Below are 18,921 nucleotides of genomic sequence, written 5' to 3'. Positions count from 1 at the left end.
TCCAATGTGGCTGAAGTAGAGTGAGCAAGACAGAGAATAATGGGAGATGAAGTTAAAGAAGTGGCCAGGAGCTGACTGACCCATGGAAAGAAGTTTACAATGTAACTGGTGATATTCAACTATGTGGTGGACACACTGGTGATCCGCTTTACCACGCAGGGGTACCTATCCCTTAGCTACTTAGAGTGTTGGTTGCTAAAACTTATAGTCACCCCCTTCTCTATAGCAGGAGCACTGGGAGCAGCTCACAGCCAATGACTGGCTCAACCCTTTGGCCTCAAGGTGAGACCAATCCTATGGTGCCATTCATGGTGCAGAGCTTCTCCTGGGGTCAATTAGAGCTAGACTCCAGGTGAGACCACAGCCTTGCTTTTTCAGTTCCTTCATTTCCCCTTCCTTCTTACTCTCATTCTACCCCAAATAATCCGTCTCAGGATCTGCTCCTACCTAAGAAACCTGACCTAAAGCAACACACTTTCAACAACACAATTTTAGAAGCTAATATGCTCTATTTTTCTCTGCAAATGTCAAGTTTGAGTTATATTTTATTAAACTATGCACCCTGGGTGGTAAGGCAGATCATTCATGCCAGTCTAAAGGAGCCAGGAAAGATATTTTTGAACTAGATGGCTAACGGTGCCATTGTTGACATCTGTGAATGTCTTTCTAATTCTGTCACTCAGTAAAGGGGAGCATTTTAACTAGGGTCTCAATGGCATGGTGTTGCAGTGATTGATTCATTTTTACATTGATAAGTGAATCCACAGGAAGGTCCCATTATATGCCTCATTTTAGTTATTTGAAATCCTAGTCAATAAATATCGACTTCCTTCCTGTCCTCTTGGAATTGTGTGTGTGAATGTAGTATTTGTCCTTTTCTGAGATACCCCAGTGCTTTACGTCGTTTTGTCTTTACATCATTGAATTGATGATATTTCTCAATAATGGCCAACCAGGAGCCAAGACAATAAAAAGATACTCCTTGTATCAACTTTAAGAAGGGGAAGTAAGCTGTGGCTGGAAAATCTGAACCAATCTCAAGAATACCAAGTAAGAAATTTGACTTTTCTCCACTTCTCACTAGTTTGGACAAATGGATATTGTTATTGGGGAGAAGGTTTAGAGAACAAATACTTTGAGTAACAAGTGTCTGTTTATAAATATGAACTTTAGCAAGCAGGGTGAGAAAATTGCAACAGGAGGCCCTCTCCCTTGCATGGGCTGTGAATGAGCAGATCCAAGATTTGGAAAAGCTGCTCCAACTCTTTGAGGTTCTCCACTACCCACCTTTGGCATTCGATTTGACCATGGTCCTGAGGACATTTGATTCCCCCTTTCACAAAACCACTTCTAAGGTATAAGATCAGGGCAACTCATACTGTATAATATACATACTCTTTTTGTCTGACTCTCTATTTCTCCGACACCTGTAGTAGTCCAAATGGTGTGAATTGCCCTGTCTCTCACCTTAATTAATACTATCCTGTGAATTAGGAAATAGAGGCACAATTTTTTTCCAGTTTGCAGATGAATACATAAAGACTCAGAGATTTAAGTGACTCACCCAAGACCACAAAGCTAGCAAGTGGCTAAGTCAGAAATAGACCCCACGTCTTCTAACCGCTATACCCTTCTGGAGAAAGTGTTAGGGAAGGATAATGACTTAGTTTTAGCATTTTGCTTGTTAATATGATCATTTCACTTCTTCTTTGTGTGGGGATGCCAATGCATCTCCATTTATTCAAGCCAAATCTTTGTTTTCTCCAAGTAATTTGCTGAGGTAGTGCTCTTCTCATTAAAGCCCCCTGAAGATTGACTGTGATTCCCACAGAGTGGTTCTGTGAGCTCTAATATTCTGGATTATGGCTGTATTTTTCTTGGATCTCATTTTACATTGCTTTTTATCAGTTGTACTGCCACCTGGTTCTTTGTCTATCTCTGTCATCTGCTAGCATATTTGCCACCTTCTTTTTATTGTCTTGGCTCCTGGTTGGCTACTACTGAGAAATATCATCAATTAATCCCATACTCCATTGTATGAGATTTTCAATAACCATGACTCTATACTTCAGCTTCGTGGTGGCATGCCTTCCATTCCCTTAAAGTGATTGATCTTCCCTCCATTAGCCTGTGCTTGCTCTTCTAAATGCAAACTTGGTACCCCAGTTTGGACATGAACTCACCTTATGACCTGAATAAAAGCTTTCTTTTATGAGGTAGGATCACATGTTCTCATCTCTGGTCCTGTGCCCTTCCTTCCCCCCCCCCCCCGCACACCTAATATCTAATTCCCATATGTTGGCTGAAGATGCTGCTGGATACAATTCTGGCTTACAGAGATGAAGCTGGGCTTTACCTCCAAATCAGAGGCGATTACTTCTGCAATCTCTAGAATAGAGAGGAAATGTTCACACTAGGCTGAATTTATTTGTTTGGTACATGGAAAAGTTGCAGTGAAATGAGAGCTGACCCTGCAGCAGAAAGCTTCTTTGTTGAAGCTGATGCAAGCCTTGGACAGCTGATGCCAGAGATGACAACACTGTAATTTGCTTGAGCCATGTGTCTATGCTTCTTTACATCATACCTGCTTCTGTGCCTGACAGTATTCCATAGGCAAGTGGTGGCTGCCACTGTCCTAGAGGCAGAGAGAATAGACAACTTTTGCGGGATAGGTTTCTATATCTTTTCTCCAAGCCTCAAAGCCTGTGATCTAGGGCAGAGGTTTTCAAAACCTTTGGGATGAAGAGGGAAGCCTGAGGGAGGGAAGAGGTAGGAGGATATGTAGCAGGGATTCCTCTTTAACCCTTCCTCAAACAAGATTATGTATTGAGTTTCCATGCAAGAGTTTGAACAAAGGGTTTGGCTGTTGAAGAAAGTTTGGGAATCACTGGTCTACTGCACTAAACAGATAACCTCTCCAGCGAGTCCTACAAAACGAGAGCTGAGCCTGAGGCTAACAGCTAGTTTACCCTGGATGTCTTGAGTTTCCTGAGGTATAAATTGAAACCATGCTTCCCTTGATGTAACAGCTTATTTAGTGGGGAGCTAAAGGTTTTGTTGGTTATCCTGAAGAATTTGGGGGTCCTTTGAGGATAGATGATAGAAGAAAGTTAATTATTTTGAGAAAGTTATTTGATTCCAACCTGATAATACCACACTTCTTCTCATAAAATGACTGTTAAATAGAATCACACTATACATCAACTAGACCTAACAGGCATATATAGAACACTCCACCCAACAACAGCAGATTAAACATTTTTTCTCAAGAGCACATGGAAAGTTATCTAGGATAGACCATATGTTAGGTTACAAAATAAGTCTCAGAATTTTAAAAAAGATCTAAGTCACCCAAAGTATCTTCTCCAACCACAATAGAATGAAACTAGAAATCAATAATAGAAGAAAACTTGGAAAATTCAGGAATATGTGGGAATTAAGCAACACACTCTTGAACAACCAATAGCCAAAAAAGAAATCACAATAGAAATTCGCAAATACATTGAGATTAATGAAAACATAGAGCAACATACCAAAACTTATGGGATATAGCAAAGGGACTGCTCAGAGTGAAATTAAAACTGTAAATACCTAAATTAAGAAAGAAGAAATATATCCAATCAATAACCTAACTTTACACCTTGAGAAACTATAGAAAGAAGAACTAACTAGACCCAAAGCAAGCAGAGGAAGGAAATAATAAAGATTAGAGCAGAGATTTTTAAAATAGAGAATAGAGAAAAACAATATGAAGAATAAATGAAATCAGAAGTTGGTCGTTTGCAAAGATCAGAACAATTGAGAAAACTTTATTTAGATTGACAAAGAACAGAGAATATACAAATAATAAAAAGTGAGAATGTAAGTGGAGACATTACTACCAACCTTACAGAAATATAAATATAAATAAAGAGGATAATATGAACAACTATATGCAAACAAATCAGATAACCTAGATAAGCTAGACAAAATGCTCAAACTTTTGAAAAGTACAATGTACCAAGACTGACTAATGATGAAACTGAATATCTAAATAGACTGACAACAAGTAAGGAGATGGAATCAGTAATTTGAAACTACCCAATAAAAAGTCCAGGACCAGATGGCTATGCTAGTGAATTCTGCCAAACATTTAAAGAAGAATTAACAGTGATCCTGCTCAAACACTTCCATGAAATCGATGACGAGGGAACACTTCCTAATTCATTCACTGAGGCCAGGATTACGCTGCCACAAAATTGGAAAGAAAGAGTAGAATTATTTCTTTGCATGTGCCATAATACTATATACAGAAAATCCCAAGGAATCCACAAGAAAGCTCCTAGAGATAATAAACAAATAGAGCAAAATTGCAGGGTGCAAAATCAACATGTAAATTTGGTTGTGTCTCTATACACCAGTAATAAACAATCTGAAAAGGAAATTAAGACAACAGTTCCATTTGTTATAACATCTAAAAGAATAACATACCTAGGAATAAATTGAATAAATGCGGTAAAAGACATGTACACCCCAAAAACTATAAAACATTGCTGAAAGATATTAATAACCTAAATTAGTGGGAAGGCATCCTGTGTTCATGAATAGAAAGACTTAATACTGTTAAGATGTGAGTACTACTCAAAGTGATCTACAGATTCAGTGCAATCCCTATCAAAATTCCAATAGCATTTTTTACAGAAATGTAAAAGCTGATCCTCAAAATCATATGCAATTACAAGGGCCTCCTATATATACCCCTATCATGAAAAAGAAGAACAAAGTTGGAGAAGTCATACTAATAGATTTCAAAATTTTCTATAAAGTGCAGTAATGGAAACAGTATGATGCTGGCATAAGGATATACATATAGAATAATAGCATAGGATTGAGATTGCAAAAATAAGCCTCTACATCTAAGATTAATTAATTTTTGAAAGAGTGCTAAATCAATTCAATGGAGAAACAGTTTCTTTAACAGGTGCTGCTGAGTCAACTGGATTTCCACATGCAAACTGAACCCATATCTCATACCATATGCAGAAATAAACTCATGCAGTGTTTGGTTTTCTGTTCTTGTGTTAGTTTGCTGAGAATTATGGTTTCCAGCTTCATCCATGTCCCTGTAAAGGACGTGAACTCATCCTTGTTTATGGCTTTATAGCATTCCATGGTGTATATGCACCATATTTTCTTTATCCAGTCTATCATTGGTGGGCATTTGGGTTGGTTCCAAGTCTTTGCTATTGTAAATAGTGCCACAGTAAACATACGTGTGCATGTGTCTTTATAGTAGAATGATTTACAATCCTTTGGGTATATACCCAGTAATGAGATGGCTAGGTCAAATGGTGTTTCTGGTTCTAGATCCTTGAGGAATTGCCACACTGTCTTCCACAATGGTTGAACTAATTCACACTCCCACCAATAGTGTAAAAGCGTTCCTATTTCTCCACATCCTCTCCAGCATCTGTTGTTTCCTGACTTTTTAATGATCACTATTCTTACTGGCTTGAGATGGTATCTCATTGTGGTTTTGATTTGCATTTCTCTAATGACCAGTGATGATGAACTTTTTTTCATGTTTTTTGCCCCTATAAATGTCTTCTTTTGAGATGTGTCTGTTCATATCCTTCCCCCACTTTTTGATACGGTTTTTCTTTTTTTCTTGTAAATTTGTTTTAAGTTATTTGTACATTCTGGATATTAACCCTTTGTCAGATGGATAGACTGCAAAAATGTTTTCCCATTCTGTAGGTTGCCTTTCACTCTGATGATAGTTTATTTTGCTGTGCAGAAGCTCTTTAGTTTAATTAGCTCCCATTTGTCAATTTTGGCTTTGCTGCCATTGCTTTTGGTGTTTTAGTCCTGAAGTCTTTGCCCATGCCTATGTCCTGAATGGTATTGACTAGGTAGTGGGAGTTGAACAATGAGAACACATGGACACAGGGAGGGGAACATCACACACTGGGGGCTGTCAGGGGGTTGGGGGCTAGTGGAGGGATAGCATTAGGAGAAATGCCTAATATAGATGATGGGTTGATGGGTGCAGCAAACCACCATGGCACTTGTATACCTATGTAACAAAACTGCACATTCTGCACATGTACTCCAGAACTTAATAAAAAAAATTTATTCATGTTGACCAATATCTAAATATAAGATCTAAAACCATAAAAGTCTTAGAAAACATAAGGGTAACTCTTCATGAATTTGGATTTGGCAGTGGGTTGTTCGATATTACAGCAAAAGGATGAGCAACAGAAGTAAAATTGGATTATATCAAAATTAAAAATTGTTGTGTATCAAAGAACATTATCAAGAAAGTGAAAAAGACAGTTTACACAATGGATGAAAATATTTGTGAGCTGTGTATCTGATAAAGGCCTAATGTCTAGAATATAGAAAGAAATCCTAACAGTCAACAATGAAAAGACAGAAGAAAATTGAATGGACAAGGGACTTAAATAGATATTTCTCCAATGAAGATATACAAATGTCCAATAAGAACTTGAAAATATACCGAATGTCGTTAATTATTATGGTAAAGCAAATAAAAAACAAAATGAGACACCACTTCACACTCATTAGCGTGTATACTTTTTTATAGGAAAATAAGTGAAGATGATGATGTGGAGAAACTGGAACCTTTATGTCGTGTTGGTGGAAATGTAAAATGGTACAGTCACTGTGGACAATAGTTTGGCAGTTCTTCAAATTGCTAAATAGAGACTCATCTGATTCAACAATTCCACTCCCAGGTATATACACAAAATAATTTAAAACAGGGACCCCAACAGATATATGTATGCCAAAGTTCATTGTAGCATTACTCACAATAGCCCAAAGTTGGAAACAACCTGAGAATCCATCAACAGATGAAAAGATAAACAAAAATGTGTTGTATATATGCACAATGGAATATTATTCAACCATAAAAAGGAATTAAGTTCTGATACATGCTACGATATGAATAAAGCTTGAAGACATTATGCTAAGTAAAAGAAGCTAGTTACCAAAAGATAAATACTATATGACTCCACTTAGGCAAATTCATAGGGATAAAAAGTAGATTTCATGTTACTAGGAGCTGGGGGAAGAGAAGGATAGAAAGTTGTTGTTTAATGGCTACAGAATTTGTTTGTGGTGATGAAAAGATTTTGAAAATAGTGGTGATGGTTTCACAGCATGGTGATTATAATCTATGTCACTGAATTGTACACCTAAAAACTATTTAAATGGATGGATTCATGCTGTATATATTTTACCACAATAAAACATTATTAAGGAGAAAGAAAACCTTTCCAATTAAAAATAAAGTTATTCAAAAGTGGTTTCATTATTTAAAATGACGCAAAAGTGTTTTCAATAATCTTTTTCTGTGAAAGAGAAAAAAAGATGATCACAAATGTGTCTCTTCTGTGAATAAAAATGAAATGTTCATTAAAAGGAGGCTTTTTTTCTTTATTTCGTCTAAAAAAAAAAAAACAAACAGAATACATATGCAGAATGTGCAGGTTTGTTACGTAGTTATACGTGTGCCATGGTGGTTTGCCGCACCTATTGACCTGTCCTCTAAGTTCCCGCCCCTCGCCCCCCCACTCCCCAACAGGCCCTGGTGTGTGTTGTTCCCTACCCTGTGTCAATGTGTTCTCATTGTTCAACTCCCACTTGTGAGTGAGAACATGCAGTGCTTGGCTTTTTGTTAAAAGGAGGCTTTCATCTTTTATAGTTAAAATGACTTTTTGATGGAAGAAATAGTACTGACACCTTATTTGCTTTACTTAGATTCTATTAAGAAATCTTTCTTTTATTGTAATCTTTCTGAGGTAACTAAGTATTGAGATAATTTTTATTATCTTTAATCTTTATAGAACACATCGAGAATCCATCTTAACTATTCTGGTCCATCACCGTAGTTCGTTTCTTCAAACTTAACACTCAAAGTCTCAAAATGACATCACATTTGGAGCTAGTAAACTCTCTGCCAGTGAATGCCTAGAGGACATAGCCTAGGTGGCTCAGTATCTCACAAGGCCTATGGCTGTGCTCTTTTCTGGAGGTCAGCATCCTCTTCTAAGCTCATGTGATTGTTGGCAGAATTCAGTTGTTTGTGGCAGTAGGACCAACATCCCCATTTATTGCTGACTGTCACACAGGGCCTATTCTGAGCTGCTAGAGACTTCCTAAAGTCCTTTGCCACGTGGCCCCCTCCTAGGCCTGCTCACATGGCAGCTTACTTTTTTAAGACCTGAAGGTAAATCTCTCTTTTAATGCTTTCACTTGATTAAGTCAGGCCTACCCAGATTAATGTGCCTTTTGATGAACTCAGAATCAACTGATCAGGGGCATGAATCACATCTTAAAAATCACTTTACCTTTACTATATTCTATTGGCTCAAAGGATATCAGAGGTTCTGCCTACATTTTAAGGTGAGAGGATTATACAAGGGTGTAACCCGTTGGGTATCATTCTAGGGTGTGTCCACCACAATGTGGAACTATCACCCAGTATTGGTGAGAGATGGAAAGAAGAGAAATTATTTTTACAATGAAAACCCAAAGCAGCTATGTCAACCTTGGTAAAAGAAATGGGCAAGTGATCCCTTTATGTGTTTCAGCTTCCCATAGTGTGTGTTTGCTTCAATCAGGTTCTCCAGAGAAACAGAACCAATAAAGTTGTGTGTGTGTGTGTGTGTGTGCATGTGTGTGTGTGTGTGTGTACAAGCAGATAGGGAGATAATAATAAATCAGGCTTTCATGGCTATGCAGGTATGCAAGTCCCAAGATCTGCAGGGTTAGTCAGCAAACTAGAGATGCAAAAGAGCTGATTGTATATATCTAATCCAAGTCCAAAGGCCTGAGAACCAGGAGAGCTGATGATGCAGTTCTAGTCCATTGGCTGACAGTGCTGAGACACAGGAAGCGCCAATGTTTCAGCTCAAGTTTAAAGGCAAGAGAAAAGCTGATGACTCAGTTCAAAGGTCACCAGGCAGGAAGAATTATTTCTTACTTAGTAGAGGATCAGTCCTCTTGTTCTATTGAGGCCTTCAACTGATTGGATGAGGCCCACCCACATTATGGAGAGCAATCTGCTTTAGTCAGTCTATCGATTTAAAAAAAAAAACAAAAACAAAAAAAACACTCATAGGTATTCCTAGAATAATGTTTGACCAACTATCTGGGTACCACATGGCCCAGTCAAGTTAACACATAAAATTAGCCATCACATTGTCCTTCAGTAATCACATGTCCTTTCCCCTAAGAAGTGGCACTAATTCAGTTATTATGACAACTGGTCTCATCCAGTTTCTGCTATTCCAATAAACCAGTCAAGCCTTCATCAGGTTGTTTCCTACATCTGTCGCTGGAGTACATTACAGGTGTGGTTACAAGGTTTTAAGCTGTGTGTCTCCAGTGAGCTGCTGGGAGAAGAGAAGCAAGTTGCACTTTCTCTTTTTTTTTTTGAAACGGAGTCTCACTCTGTCACCCAGGCTGGAGTGCAGTGGTGCAATCTTGGCCCACTGCAACCTCCACCTCCCGGGTTCAAGTGATTCTCCTGCCTCAGCCTCCTGAGTAGCTGGGATTATAGGTGCGTGCCACCATGCCCAGCTAATTTTTAGTAGAGACGAGATTTCACCGTGTTGATCAGGCTGGTCTCAAACTCCTGATCTCATGATCCCCCCGCCTCGATCTCCCAAAGTGCTGCAATTACAGGCATGAGCCACCTCACCCAGTCACAAGCTGCACTTTCTCAGGAGTAGAGAGGCTAGTAGGAAGGTAAGTACAGAGAGAGGCCCAAGGCTGCTTATAGTTTCCCAGCTAGGCATGCCTATTGCCTCCTCTGTCTATTTGCCTTTGCCACATTCTCCATTCATTAGGACTGACCTAGGTATAGATATCAAAAAGAGAACCAAGTTACTCTTCTGATGACTGGAAATTTGGTAAGGAACTCCCAATGTTCCCTGCAGAGAAGAGGAACTTATAGAGAAATGGCCTGCTCAAAAAGGCTGACAACCCAAATTTGCATGTAAGTCAGTCCATGATCATTGCTGCCTCTTAGATTTGAGTGTTACCCAAGACATCTTGCTCTCTTTCCCAAAACATCTTTTTCAAGGTTGCCATAACTTCACCTAACGATCTCTTTGCCATAAAGAGACTTGCATCAAGTGATGTCTCGAGTAGCTTAGAACGTCTTATATATAGTAAGCTTGTCTTTGAGAAGTTGTCAGTTAAACAGGGGTTACAAAAAGTCATTGGGAAAAAAAAAGGAGAAGAAAGAATTGTCCTCTAGACAACTCTTAAAGGATTGTGATTATTCTGCATTTCATAAGAACTCCAAAAGTATCTCTTCTACCAGTCAGTAATTAAGCATCTAATTGGCTGGGAGATAATTTATGTGGAACTTTTGCCCTGTCTTTCTTGAGTTTAATCTTAAATTCGACTTAACTGTCCATTAAGGAGGAAGCAGAGAGCTGTCTTTAGTATGAGAATTGGGAAATGGTTTTACTCCGGCTGACATTTTTCAAGCTTGTGAAAACTGGCATGTTTCAATTTCTAGAAGACACCAATAAACACTCCCCAAATGACTAATGTCTCAACATGAGTCTCATTAACGGGAAAATCAGAGGCATGTCAAGAGAGACTCACTGATAGGGGCCATTGGAGAAGACAGGGAGGTAAGATTTGGGAAGCGTGTGCTGCCTCCCAGTGTGGACATTACTCCAATGCCATTCAAGAAGAATGAATTCACAGCTTTACTTCTCCTTTGCATCAGTTTTCCTGTTCCCATGTATGACCTACATTATCTTTCCCATGTCCTTATTGCTGCTTTGAAATCCAGATTTTGACAGAGCTTCCTGTGGGACTACAAGAACTTCAGTCAATAACTAGTGATTTCCATGGCAGCAGCAGATTTTTAAATGAGTGTGGGAGTCTGTACCTTCCATCTGTGAAGGACCAAACCGGCACTCCCTCACCTCTCTCTTTCCTTCTACCTGGTGTTTTTATCATTCCTCCTTCCAATTTTTTTCCTGCCTTGTAGTGCAGGTCTCCTGGTACTGATCTGGACCATGAAACACAGGAAGCCAGAGCCAGGTTGGCCAACAAAGCTTCACATTTTGTAGAGGATTTAGGCTTCTCCAATACTATGAAGGCTATGAGTCTGAGCATTCACAAATAATTGCTGAGAGTTGTGGCAGCGGAGCACAAAAAAAACCTCAAAACATTCTTTTTCTCCCTCTAAGTTGTAAACAAATTAAGAAGTAAAATGAGAACAGTGTATAAAAAGCAATTAGACAGACATAATCACTTGGCCACAGAAAACCCTGAGTGACAGTAGAACCTTGTCTCCATCTTCCACCCCTTGCTTGTCACAAAGACCCTCCCCCTACATACTTAAGGCATAAAGCAGCAGAGAAGAATGAATGTGTTCTCCAGTGAGCTGACTCCCAAGGAGAAAGTAAAAAGGAAGGAGCTGAACTATGAATGCTAGTTTATCTTTTAAAACCTCGCCAGTCAGTCTACCACTTCCAGAAAAGAGTGAATCATGGGCCAGAGGGAAGCCAGCACTCTTATGCTAGTGAGATTCGTATCAAAAACAATATGAGGAAGAGGGAAGAACCCGCTGCCCCATGTAAGCTCTGAAAAAAAATAGAGGTCATCTGGTCAGCTCCAGTTGAGGAAATCTGGACTCACACAGATGATGTGTCTTATACAATTAGGAGTAGAGCCTAGGCTGATTGAGGCTGATCTAGAGGACAGAAACCAGAATGGTGTAGGGGTTCTAGAGAATCAATTTTTCAAGGATGTTGTTTTGCAAACTGCCCATCATCATTTCCATCACTGCCATCAATACTCTCCCGCAATGTTAATATTTGCCAAGTACCTATGTGATCACATCCTGCATAGATGTATTTAGTGCAATGAGACACTACAGGAGAGAGCTAAGTGTGGGATGTCTCTCCTCCTTGCCCGAGGAGTGGAGTTAGCTAATTCACAGTAATTATTTTCCCTCTGTAAAATGTGTATCCCAGGGAATTAGTATTATCAAAGGGTATCTATAGTAAATAGTGTCATTAGATGCCGCCTGCCATCAGCCATGACTTCTGTTCATCAGAGTTTTACATTCCTATTATGTATAACCAGAATCTAACCACTTCTTCCTAACTACACACCTGCCACTGGTCCTAACTACGGTCACTCGTTGCTTGGATAATAGCAGTAGTCTCCTAACCAGTCTCCCTGCTTCCATCTTTTCCCCCTGGAGTCTGTTCTCTACGTAGCAGCAAGAGTGAGCCTTTGAACACATCAGCCAGCTCACATCATTCTTCTCCCTGACACTATCCAGTGGCTGTCCGCCAGTCAGAAGGAAAGCCAGAGCTGTTACAATGGCCTATATAAGCAGACTTCCTGTTATCCTTCTGGCCTCTTCTCCTACCTCTCTCCTCTTCAATCTCTCAGTTCCCGCCACACTGGTCTCCTTCATTTTCTACAAAAACAGCAATTCACACTCGTATCTCAGGACCTTTACATTTTTGATACTTCTGCTGGAAACTTTTCTCCTGGATATCTCTATGGCTCACTCTCTTCTGCACTTCCTCCAGGCCTCTGCGCCAATGTCTTCTTCTTAGTGAGGACTTCTATATTATGTAGATTAGGCTAAATTGTACTGCAGTAGCAGAAAGCTAATGGACACATTAGGAACTTAACTCATAAATGGTTATTTCCCACTTAGGTGGATCTAGCAGCAATTCAGAGCAGCTTCTTTCCAATCAGTGACTCAGATACCCTTGGAAGTCTCAGCTGAACAATTTGTTTACTGTCTCTTTACTACTCACCACCCTCAAATGTGTAAACTCTATGAAAGCAAGAATTTTTGTCTGCCCCCCCCCCCATCTTCCATATACTGTATGCTTTGAATAGTGCTTGGCGTACAGTAGATTTCCAATAAATATTTGTTGGAAGAATGTTGAAAGGTAGTGTGATGAGAAGGAATGGGAAATAAAAACCCCAGAGGAAGCTTCTTTGTGTGTATACTTTCTTCTCAGGTTAAATTCAGTGAAGCTGTGTCAATTCTGCATACAATATTTGGTTATTGTTATAACTACAGAAGGTATGCGGACTTTAAAACCTATTTAGGTTTTTAGTATCAAGGTTTGAACATTTCATTTGTTTTCTATTGGTGCCATAACACATTACCACAAACTTAGGGACTCAAAGAACACACATTGATTACCCTACATTTATATAGGTCAGAAGTCAGACACCCATCTCCCTAGGCCAAAATTAAGGTATTGGCAGGGCTGTATTCCTTTTTGGAGACTCTAGGGAGGATCTGTTTTCTTGCTCTTTTTGATCCTTAGCATGATTCAATTCCGTGCAGAATGGAGATCTCTGCTTTCTTGCTGGCTGTCAACTGAGGGCCATCCCTGGCTTCTAGAGACTCTGTATACTCTTTGGCACATGACTTCCTTCCTACATTTCCAAAGCCAGCAATGGCAAGTTGAGTCTCCTCATACTTTTGATCCCTCCTGCCTCGTCTTTCCTTTCATCTCTCTGCTCCACTATTCTACCTTCCTTATTTGATTTTAAGAATTCATGTGACTACATTGGGCCTACCTGGATAATCCAGGCTAATATCCTCCATCTAAGGGTCAATTGAATGGCATCCTTAATTTCATCTGCAGTCTTAAGGTAACATAGTCCTAGGTTACAGGAATTTAGGACATGGGTATTTTTGAGGACCATTATTCAGAGATACATAGACAAATAGAAGGTATGGGATAGTTGGTAAGAAGATAGGTTTGCGAGGTATGGAGACCTTGGTTTGAATCAGCTCTGCATCTTGATAGCTAGGTTACTCGGGATATGTTGTAACCTGTTTGACATTCAGTTTTCTCTGTGTTAAATGTGAACTTTTCTCTGTGTTAAAAGTTGCTATCAATATAAAAAATGATATGTAAAAGTGTATGGTATATATCAAGAACTCTATTTTACTACTTAAAAAAATAATGTGACAATTCCTCATGTTCCGAATCTAAGCATCAAATGCAGCTTAGAGCTCAATGCGGATGACGTTGTCTTTAATAAAATAAAGGAGGCCAAGTGCTCTTTTGCTAAAACCTCAGTTAACCAGCTAGGTTTCTAGGGAATGAGAGGGGAGTTAAATATAAGTGTTTATAATTCATTTAAACCTAAATCGTTAAATGCTATTTTAAGGACATTTGATGGCTTGAGGCTTTCAAAGAAGTCATAATGTCTTTTTCTTAAATAGAAATGCTGCCAAGAGTAAGCAAACTAAAATACCATTTGCTTTGAAGTTCTTCTCAAACAAATTTGGAGTGGGTTCTAACCTGGCACAATATATTCTTCCATCTGTAATCCATGCAAGGACAGCCCCGCTGAAAAGAAACACCAGCTCTATTTACTGAATGGGGAAGTGGAATCTGTGGCATGCAAGCATGCTAAGAAAAGCACCCATTTAATTGGAATATTTCTTTCTCTATTAGAATTGTTTTCTGGATTTCGGCTATTGTAATTGAGAGTTATGTTCTAGTGTTTTCCATTAGCTAAAAATGTGCTTCTTTTAGGTATCTAAGGACAAATTCCTCCACAGCATATAGGTAGAGAAATGCATTTCCTGGAGGTGTTGACCATTTGTGCTTGCAAATTGATGAATACGATGTTGCGGCCAAATTGAATTAATTGCCTTTTGATGAGCTTGAGTGCAGCTTGTGACTAACTAGGGAGAGAAGGCTTTTACCAGTGCATTCTTTAAATGAAACAAGAGGATCCCAGGACTCATGTCTTGATCAATTGGAAGAGCTTCTCCTACATCCCTTCCTCTACTTCCTCCCTCCTTTTGCTACTACTCTCATCAGTGGCACAGCCACATCACATGGAATGCCAGGTAGCACAAAACCAAAATGTCATACACATACTTCATCGTATTTCAGAAATGGTTTCTATAGATCAGCCTACCTATTGCTATCTGCTTTGTTGTTTTTGCCAAAGGGTCAGGCAAGATGGTTTGTTAATGTACTTGAGTGAATTTTCACCATTGTTCCTGGGCATGGAGAAAAGCACCAATAGGTGACAGAAGCATATATGATCACAAAACATTGGCAGGAAGGAAAAGAAGAGAACCCTACGTGCTTGAAAATAAAAGTATTTCCTGACGAATAAGGTTAAATGAGTTTGCTACTTAGAGACCTTTGGGGGGTGCGTATGGAAAGATGGAGGTGCGCATGATGGCACTGATCACTCTTCAATCATATAATTTTTAAGCAACATTGCAGTGTAAGTTTTTTTTGCTGCTAGCACTAGAACCAAGGAATTCCTGGTGGTCAACTGAGTCCATGGGGTGGGGTCTTCATGAGGCAGGGAGCTCTGAATAGATCCCTGTCGATTTCAGGCAACCATCGGGACCAAACTTCTCTCTTGACCCATGAAATTTGGATCAGAGATTAGGTTTCCAAACACCAAATAAAATTATGGACGGGATAGTGATGACGCATAGTGCAGGGCTCTTCCAGCATGCCATGTGAAGAGGTGTGGGGTTGATGAGAGCATTTTCTAGGAATACAGGAGTATAATGCCTGAGAATGCACTCTATTGTATACTGGTGAGGAAACCTCGGTCCTCTGAGCTGTAATACTCCAAAAATTGTAAAGATTGAGAGAAGAAAATAGGCTTTCTCTAGCAATTTAGCCTATAATGTTGTCTGAGAAACGTGTTAAGATCAAGGGCTGAGAAGATTTCAGGCAAGATAGTTTATATGAGTAACTATGACATCACTCTGTGAGCCTAACTGGAGTTTCTGTACTAATAGTTACTGAAGTAAAAGACGTGTGTCCAGCCTTGCACACACATGCAAGCAAACACACACACACACACACACACACACACACACACACACTGGGCACAGCTGGTTGGAACAACATGCATAGGGCAGTGAGTTTGCTGGAAACTTTGCCAGAAATGTTGGCAGTGACCTCCATAAGTATGCATGGAGGAAGAGGCAAAATTTAGTGCAAAAACAGTGCCCGGAATCCATATGTAAATAATCTTTAAAGGCTGCCTCGGTAATTCAGTTCCTGGGACACTGTGGCCAGAGGCGCTTTGCATTTAACACAAAGTGAGTGAGACCAAATAACATTTTTCAAGGAAGCCAGACACATATTGAACATTTGCATGAAATTTCAGACAGCATTTTGAAAGAAATACTGTTAGTCAATTTGATAATCCATAAGTAATACAGCCATCTTTTTCTCCCCTGAGTCATCTCTCCTACTTCGGTTAGAAAATAAAGTGAAGTTCGTGTGAGGCCTTCCCTGGACCAGCAGATACAAGTGGTTGACAATTTTTTGTGTGTGGTGGGAGTGGAAGACACCTTCACGTTAACTTCCTTAGTAACACGCACCTGTAATGACGGCTACTCCCTCCCTAAGTAGTAATAGCCTCAGTTACTACTTAGGGAGGATAGATAGATGATTGATAGACAGACAGACAGACAGACAGACAGTCAGACAGACAGACAGATTTAGAGACAGTGATACGGTTTGGCTGTGTTTCCACCCAAATCTCATCTTGAATTGTAGTTCCCTTAATTCCTACATATTGTGAGAGAGATCCGGTGGGAGACAATTGAATTATGGGGGCGGATTTCCCCATACTGTTCTCGTGGTAGTGAATAAGTCTCACAAGATCTGATGGTTTTATAAGGAAAAACCCCGTTTGCTTGGCTCTCATTCTCTCTCTACCCTGATGCCATGTAAGATGTGACTTGCACCTGCTTGCCTTCCACCACGATGTGAGGCCTCCCCAGCCATGTGGAACTGTGAGTCCGTTAAACCTCCTTTCCAGTCTCGGGTATGTCTTTATCAGCAGCATGAAAATGGACTAATACAGACAGGGTCTTTCTTTGTCACCCAGGCTTGAGTGGGGTGGCACAATCGTAGCTCACTGCAGCCTCAAACTCGTGGGCTCAAGCAATCCTCCCACCTCAGCCTCCTGAGTAGCCATGAGTACAGGTGTGTGTCACTATGTGTGGCTAGTATTTTTTACATTAATTTTTTTTTGGTAGAGATGTGGTCTCGCTATGTTGCCCAGGCTGGTCTCAAACTCCTGCATCAGCCTCTCAAAGCCCTTGGATTACAGGTGTGAGCCATTGCATCCAGCAGGAAGTACTTAATACACAGGGAATAGCTATCATGGGGTAGGCACTATGCTGGATGCTCCCACTCACATTATCTTTTTTAATTGTTAAAGTGACCTTGTTAGGAAATAAACGTCGAGATTCAGTTTGGTCATCTGTAAGAGACAGGAAATTGACTTGCACAAGGTCATGCTGTAGGTGGTGTTCGTTCCCCAACCTGTAGTTGTGTTTCCATGAGTATACATTGAACTTATGCCCAAATAATGTGTGGCCTCAGAAGAAAATTGACCCATACTTAGTCCTGATTATGTGACTGTGTGTCAGCTACTGTGCAATGCGCATTTCCAGCTTTAATGTGCATAGCAGTCACTTCAGAACCTCGTGAAAATCGATTGTGATTCTGCTGATCTGGACTTAGCGGTGCTGCAAGTCTGCATTTCTCACAAGCTCCCAGGTGAAACCCACGATGCAGGGCCAGGATTTACACTTAACAATAGCTATCATTTCATCTTACGGTTGAGGAAACTCAGCCTCCAGGAGTATACAGGGCTTGCCCAAGGTCACACTGGTGGTTAGTGGTGGTGGTGCGGGGCGTGGAACTGTGATTTGAAAGCAGGATAGGTTGATTATAAGGCCCTTGCCAGTATAGCACAATCTGCCGTATCGCCCAAGGTTTTTGAAACTTTCTTCTTAAGAGAGGAGAAAATCCATTTGGATTCCATGCGTGATGAAGGGGCCTAGCACTTTAAAGTCCTAGTTTCTTCAAAAGCTCTTTCTTCTAAGCTCAGAAAAACATGGTCTTTGCAGTTAATTGTGCATACGTTTATGTTTTTTTCTCTTGCTTCTTCAAATAGACACTTTGCTTTGCCACCCTCGCTTCACCTTGGGAACTCTAAACTACTAAGGCCTAAACCCCACTCATAGGCCAATTATACCAGACTCTCTGGAGGTGAGGCGCAAACACAGGCATGTTATTAAAGCTCCCCAGGTGATTCTGATGTGCAGCTAGGGTAAAGAACCACTGAATTACAAGATTCAAGGAAACAATTTCTGGAAAAATGTAGCCTCAGTCCCCTTTTTCATGGATGTCATAAAAAAAGTCCAGTGTATTTAACTAGACATTCACCAAGAAGGTTTCCAATTAGTTCTTGGTACCGTTTTATTTTGTGACTGTGAGCTTGGACTGCTCTGAGATTGCAGCCTATATAAAGTTTGAAATGGTTCTGTACGGACCCTAAGGGTGGGGAGCTGGTCAGGAGGGATGAGAGTAGAGATACAACATCATAGACCAGCTCCAGGGCGAAAACATATGTTGTAGGTCCTGATTTTCTTGCTAACCTGAGATCTTGGGGGTGGGGGGGGCGTATTTTGAAAAATTGAATTTGATTTTATTCAATTCAAAACTGGCTAGTCAAGAGATGGTCATTTAAAAAAATGAGAACACAGGGCAGGGTTGTATTAATGCTATAGAAGTCTGAGCAAACCACCGTGGTGGGTGAGGCTGGAACAGGGCTTCTGTGTGGAGATGTGTGCTGCTGTACAATTTTACACAATGAACAGCACCACTGCACAAGAGTAGGTAGCAACCCTAGCCTGAGGTGTGGAAAGAAATGCAAATAATTGGATAATCATGGGCCAGAGCCTGCCCTCAGGGGAGACAGAGAGAGAGAGAGAGAGACAGAGGAGAGAAAGGAGAAGGAGAGAAATTTTTACTGGAGAGAGTAAAGAAAGGCTTTACTTAGAGCAGTAATTTTCAACCTTGGCTCTGTAGTCAAATCATCTGA

The 18,921-nt window shown here is 40.1% G+C and overlaps 1 protein-coding gene across 5 annotated transcripts in view; it reads left to right on the top strand.

The window, feature by feature from the left end:
- FGF13 (fibroblast growth factor 13) overlaps positions 1-18,921 on the top strand; it is a 577,259-nt gene that overhangs the window by 331,137 nt on the left and 227,201 nt on the right. Inside the window, exon 1 of one of the 5 annotated variants that reach the window (XM_025373332.1) lies at positions 16,755-16,819. The exons of the other annotated variants lie outside the window; for them this stretch is intronic. Within the exon in view, the coding sequence (XP_025229117.1) occupies positions 16,810-16,819 (10 nt within the window). The 5' untranslated portion in view covers positions 16,755-16,809. Of the gene's footprint in view, positions 1-16,754; positions 16,820-18,921 lie in introns of those variants that run through there. 5 annotated transcript variants of the gene reach the window in all.

Source organism: Theropithecus gelada, chromosome X (genome assembly GCF_003255815.1).
Source record: "Theropithecus gelada isolate Dixy chromosome X, Tgel_1.0, whole genome shotgun sequence".
In the NCBI taxonomy this organism is placed as follows: domain Eukaryota; kingdom Metazoa; phylum Chordata; class Mammalia; order Primates; family Cercopithecidae; genus Theropithecus; species Theropithecus gelada.
The sequence above is the reverse complement of the archived record's forward strand: the minus strand, read 5'-3'. Positions and strand labels throughout refer to the sequence as shown.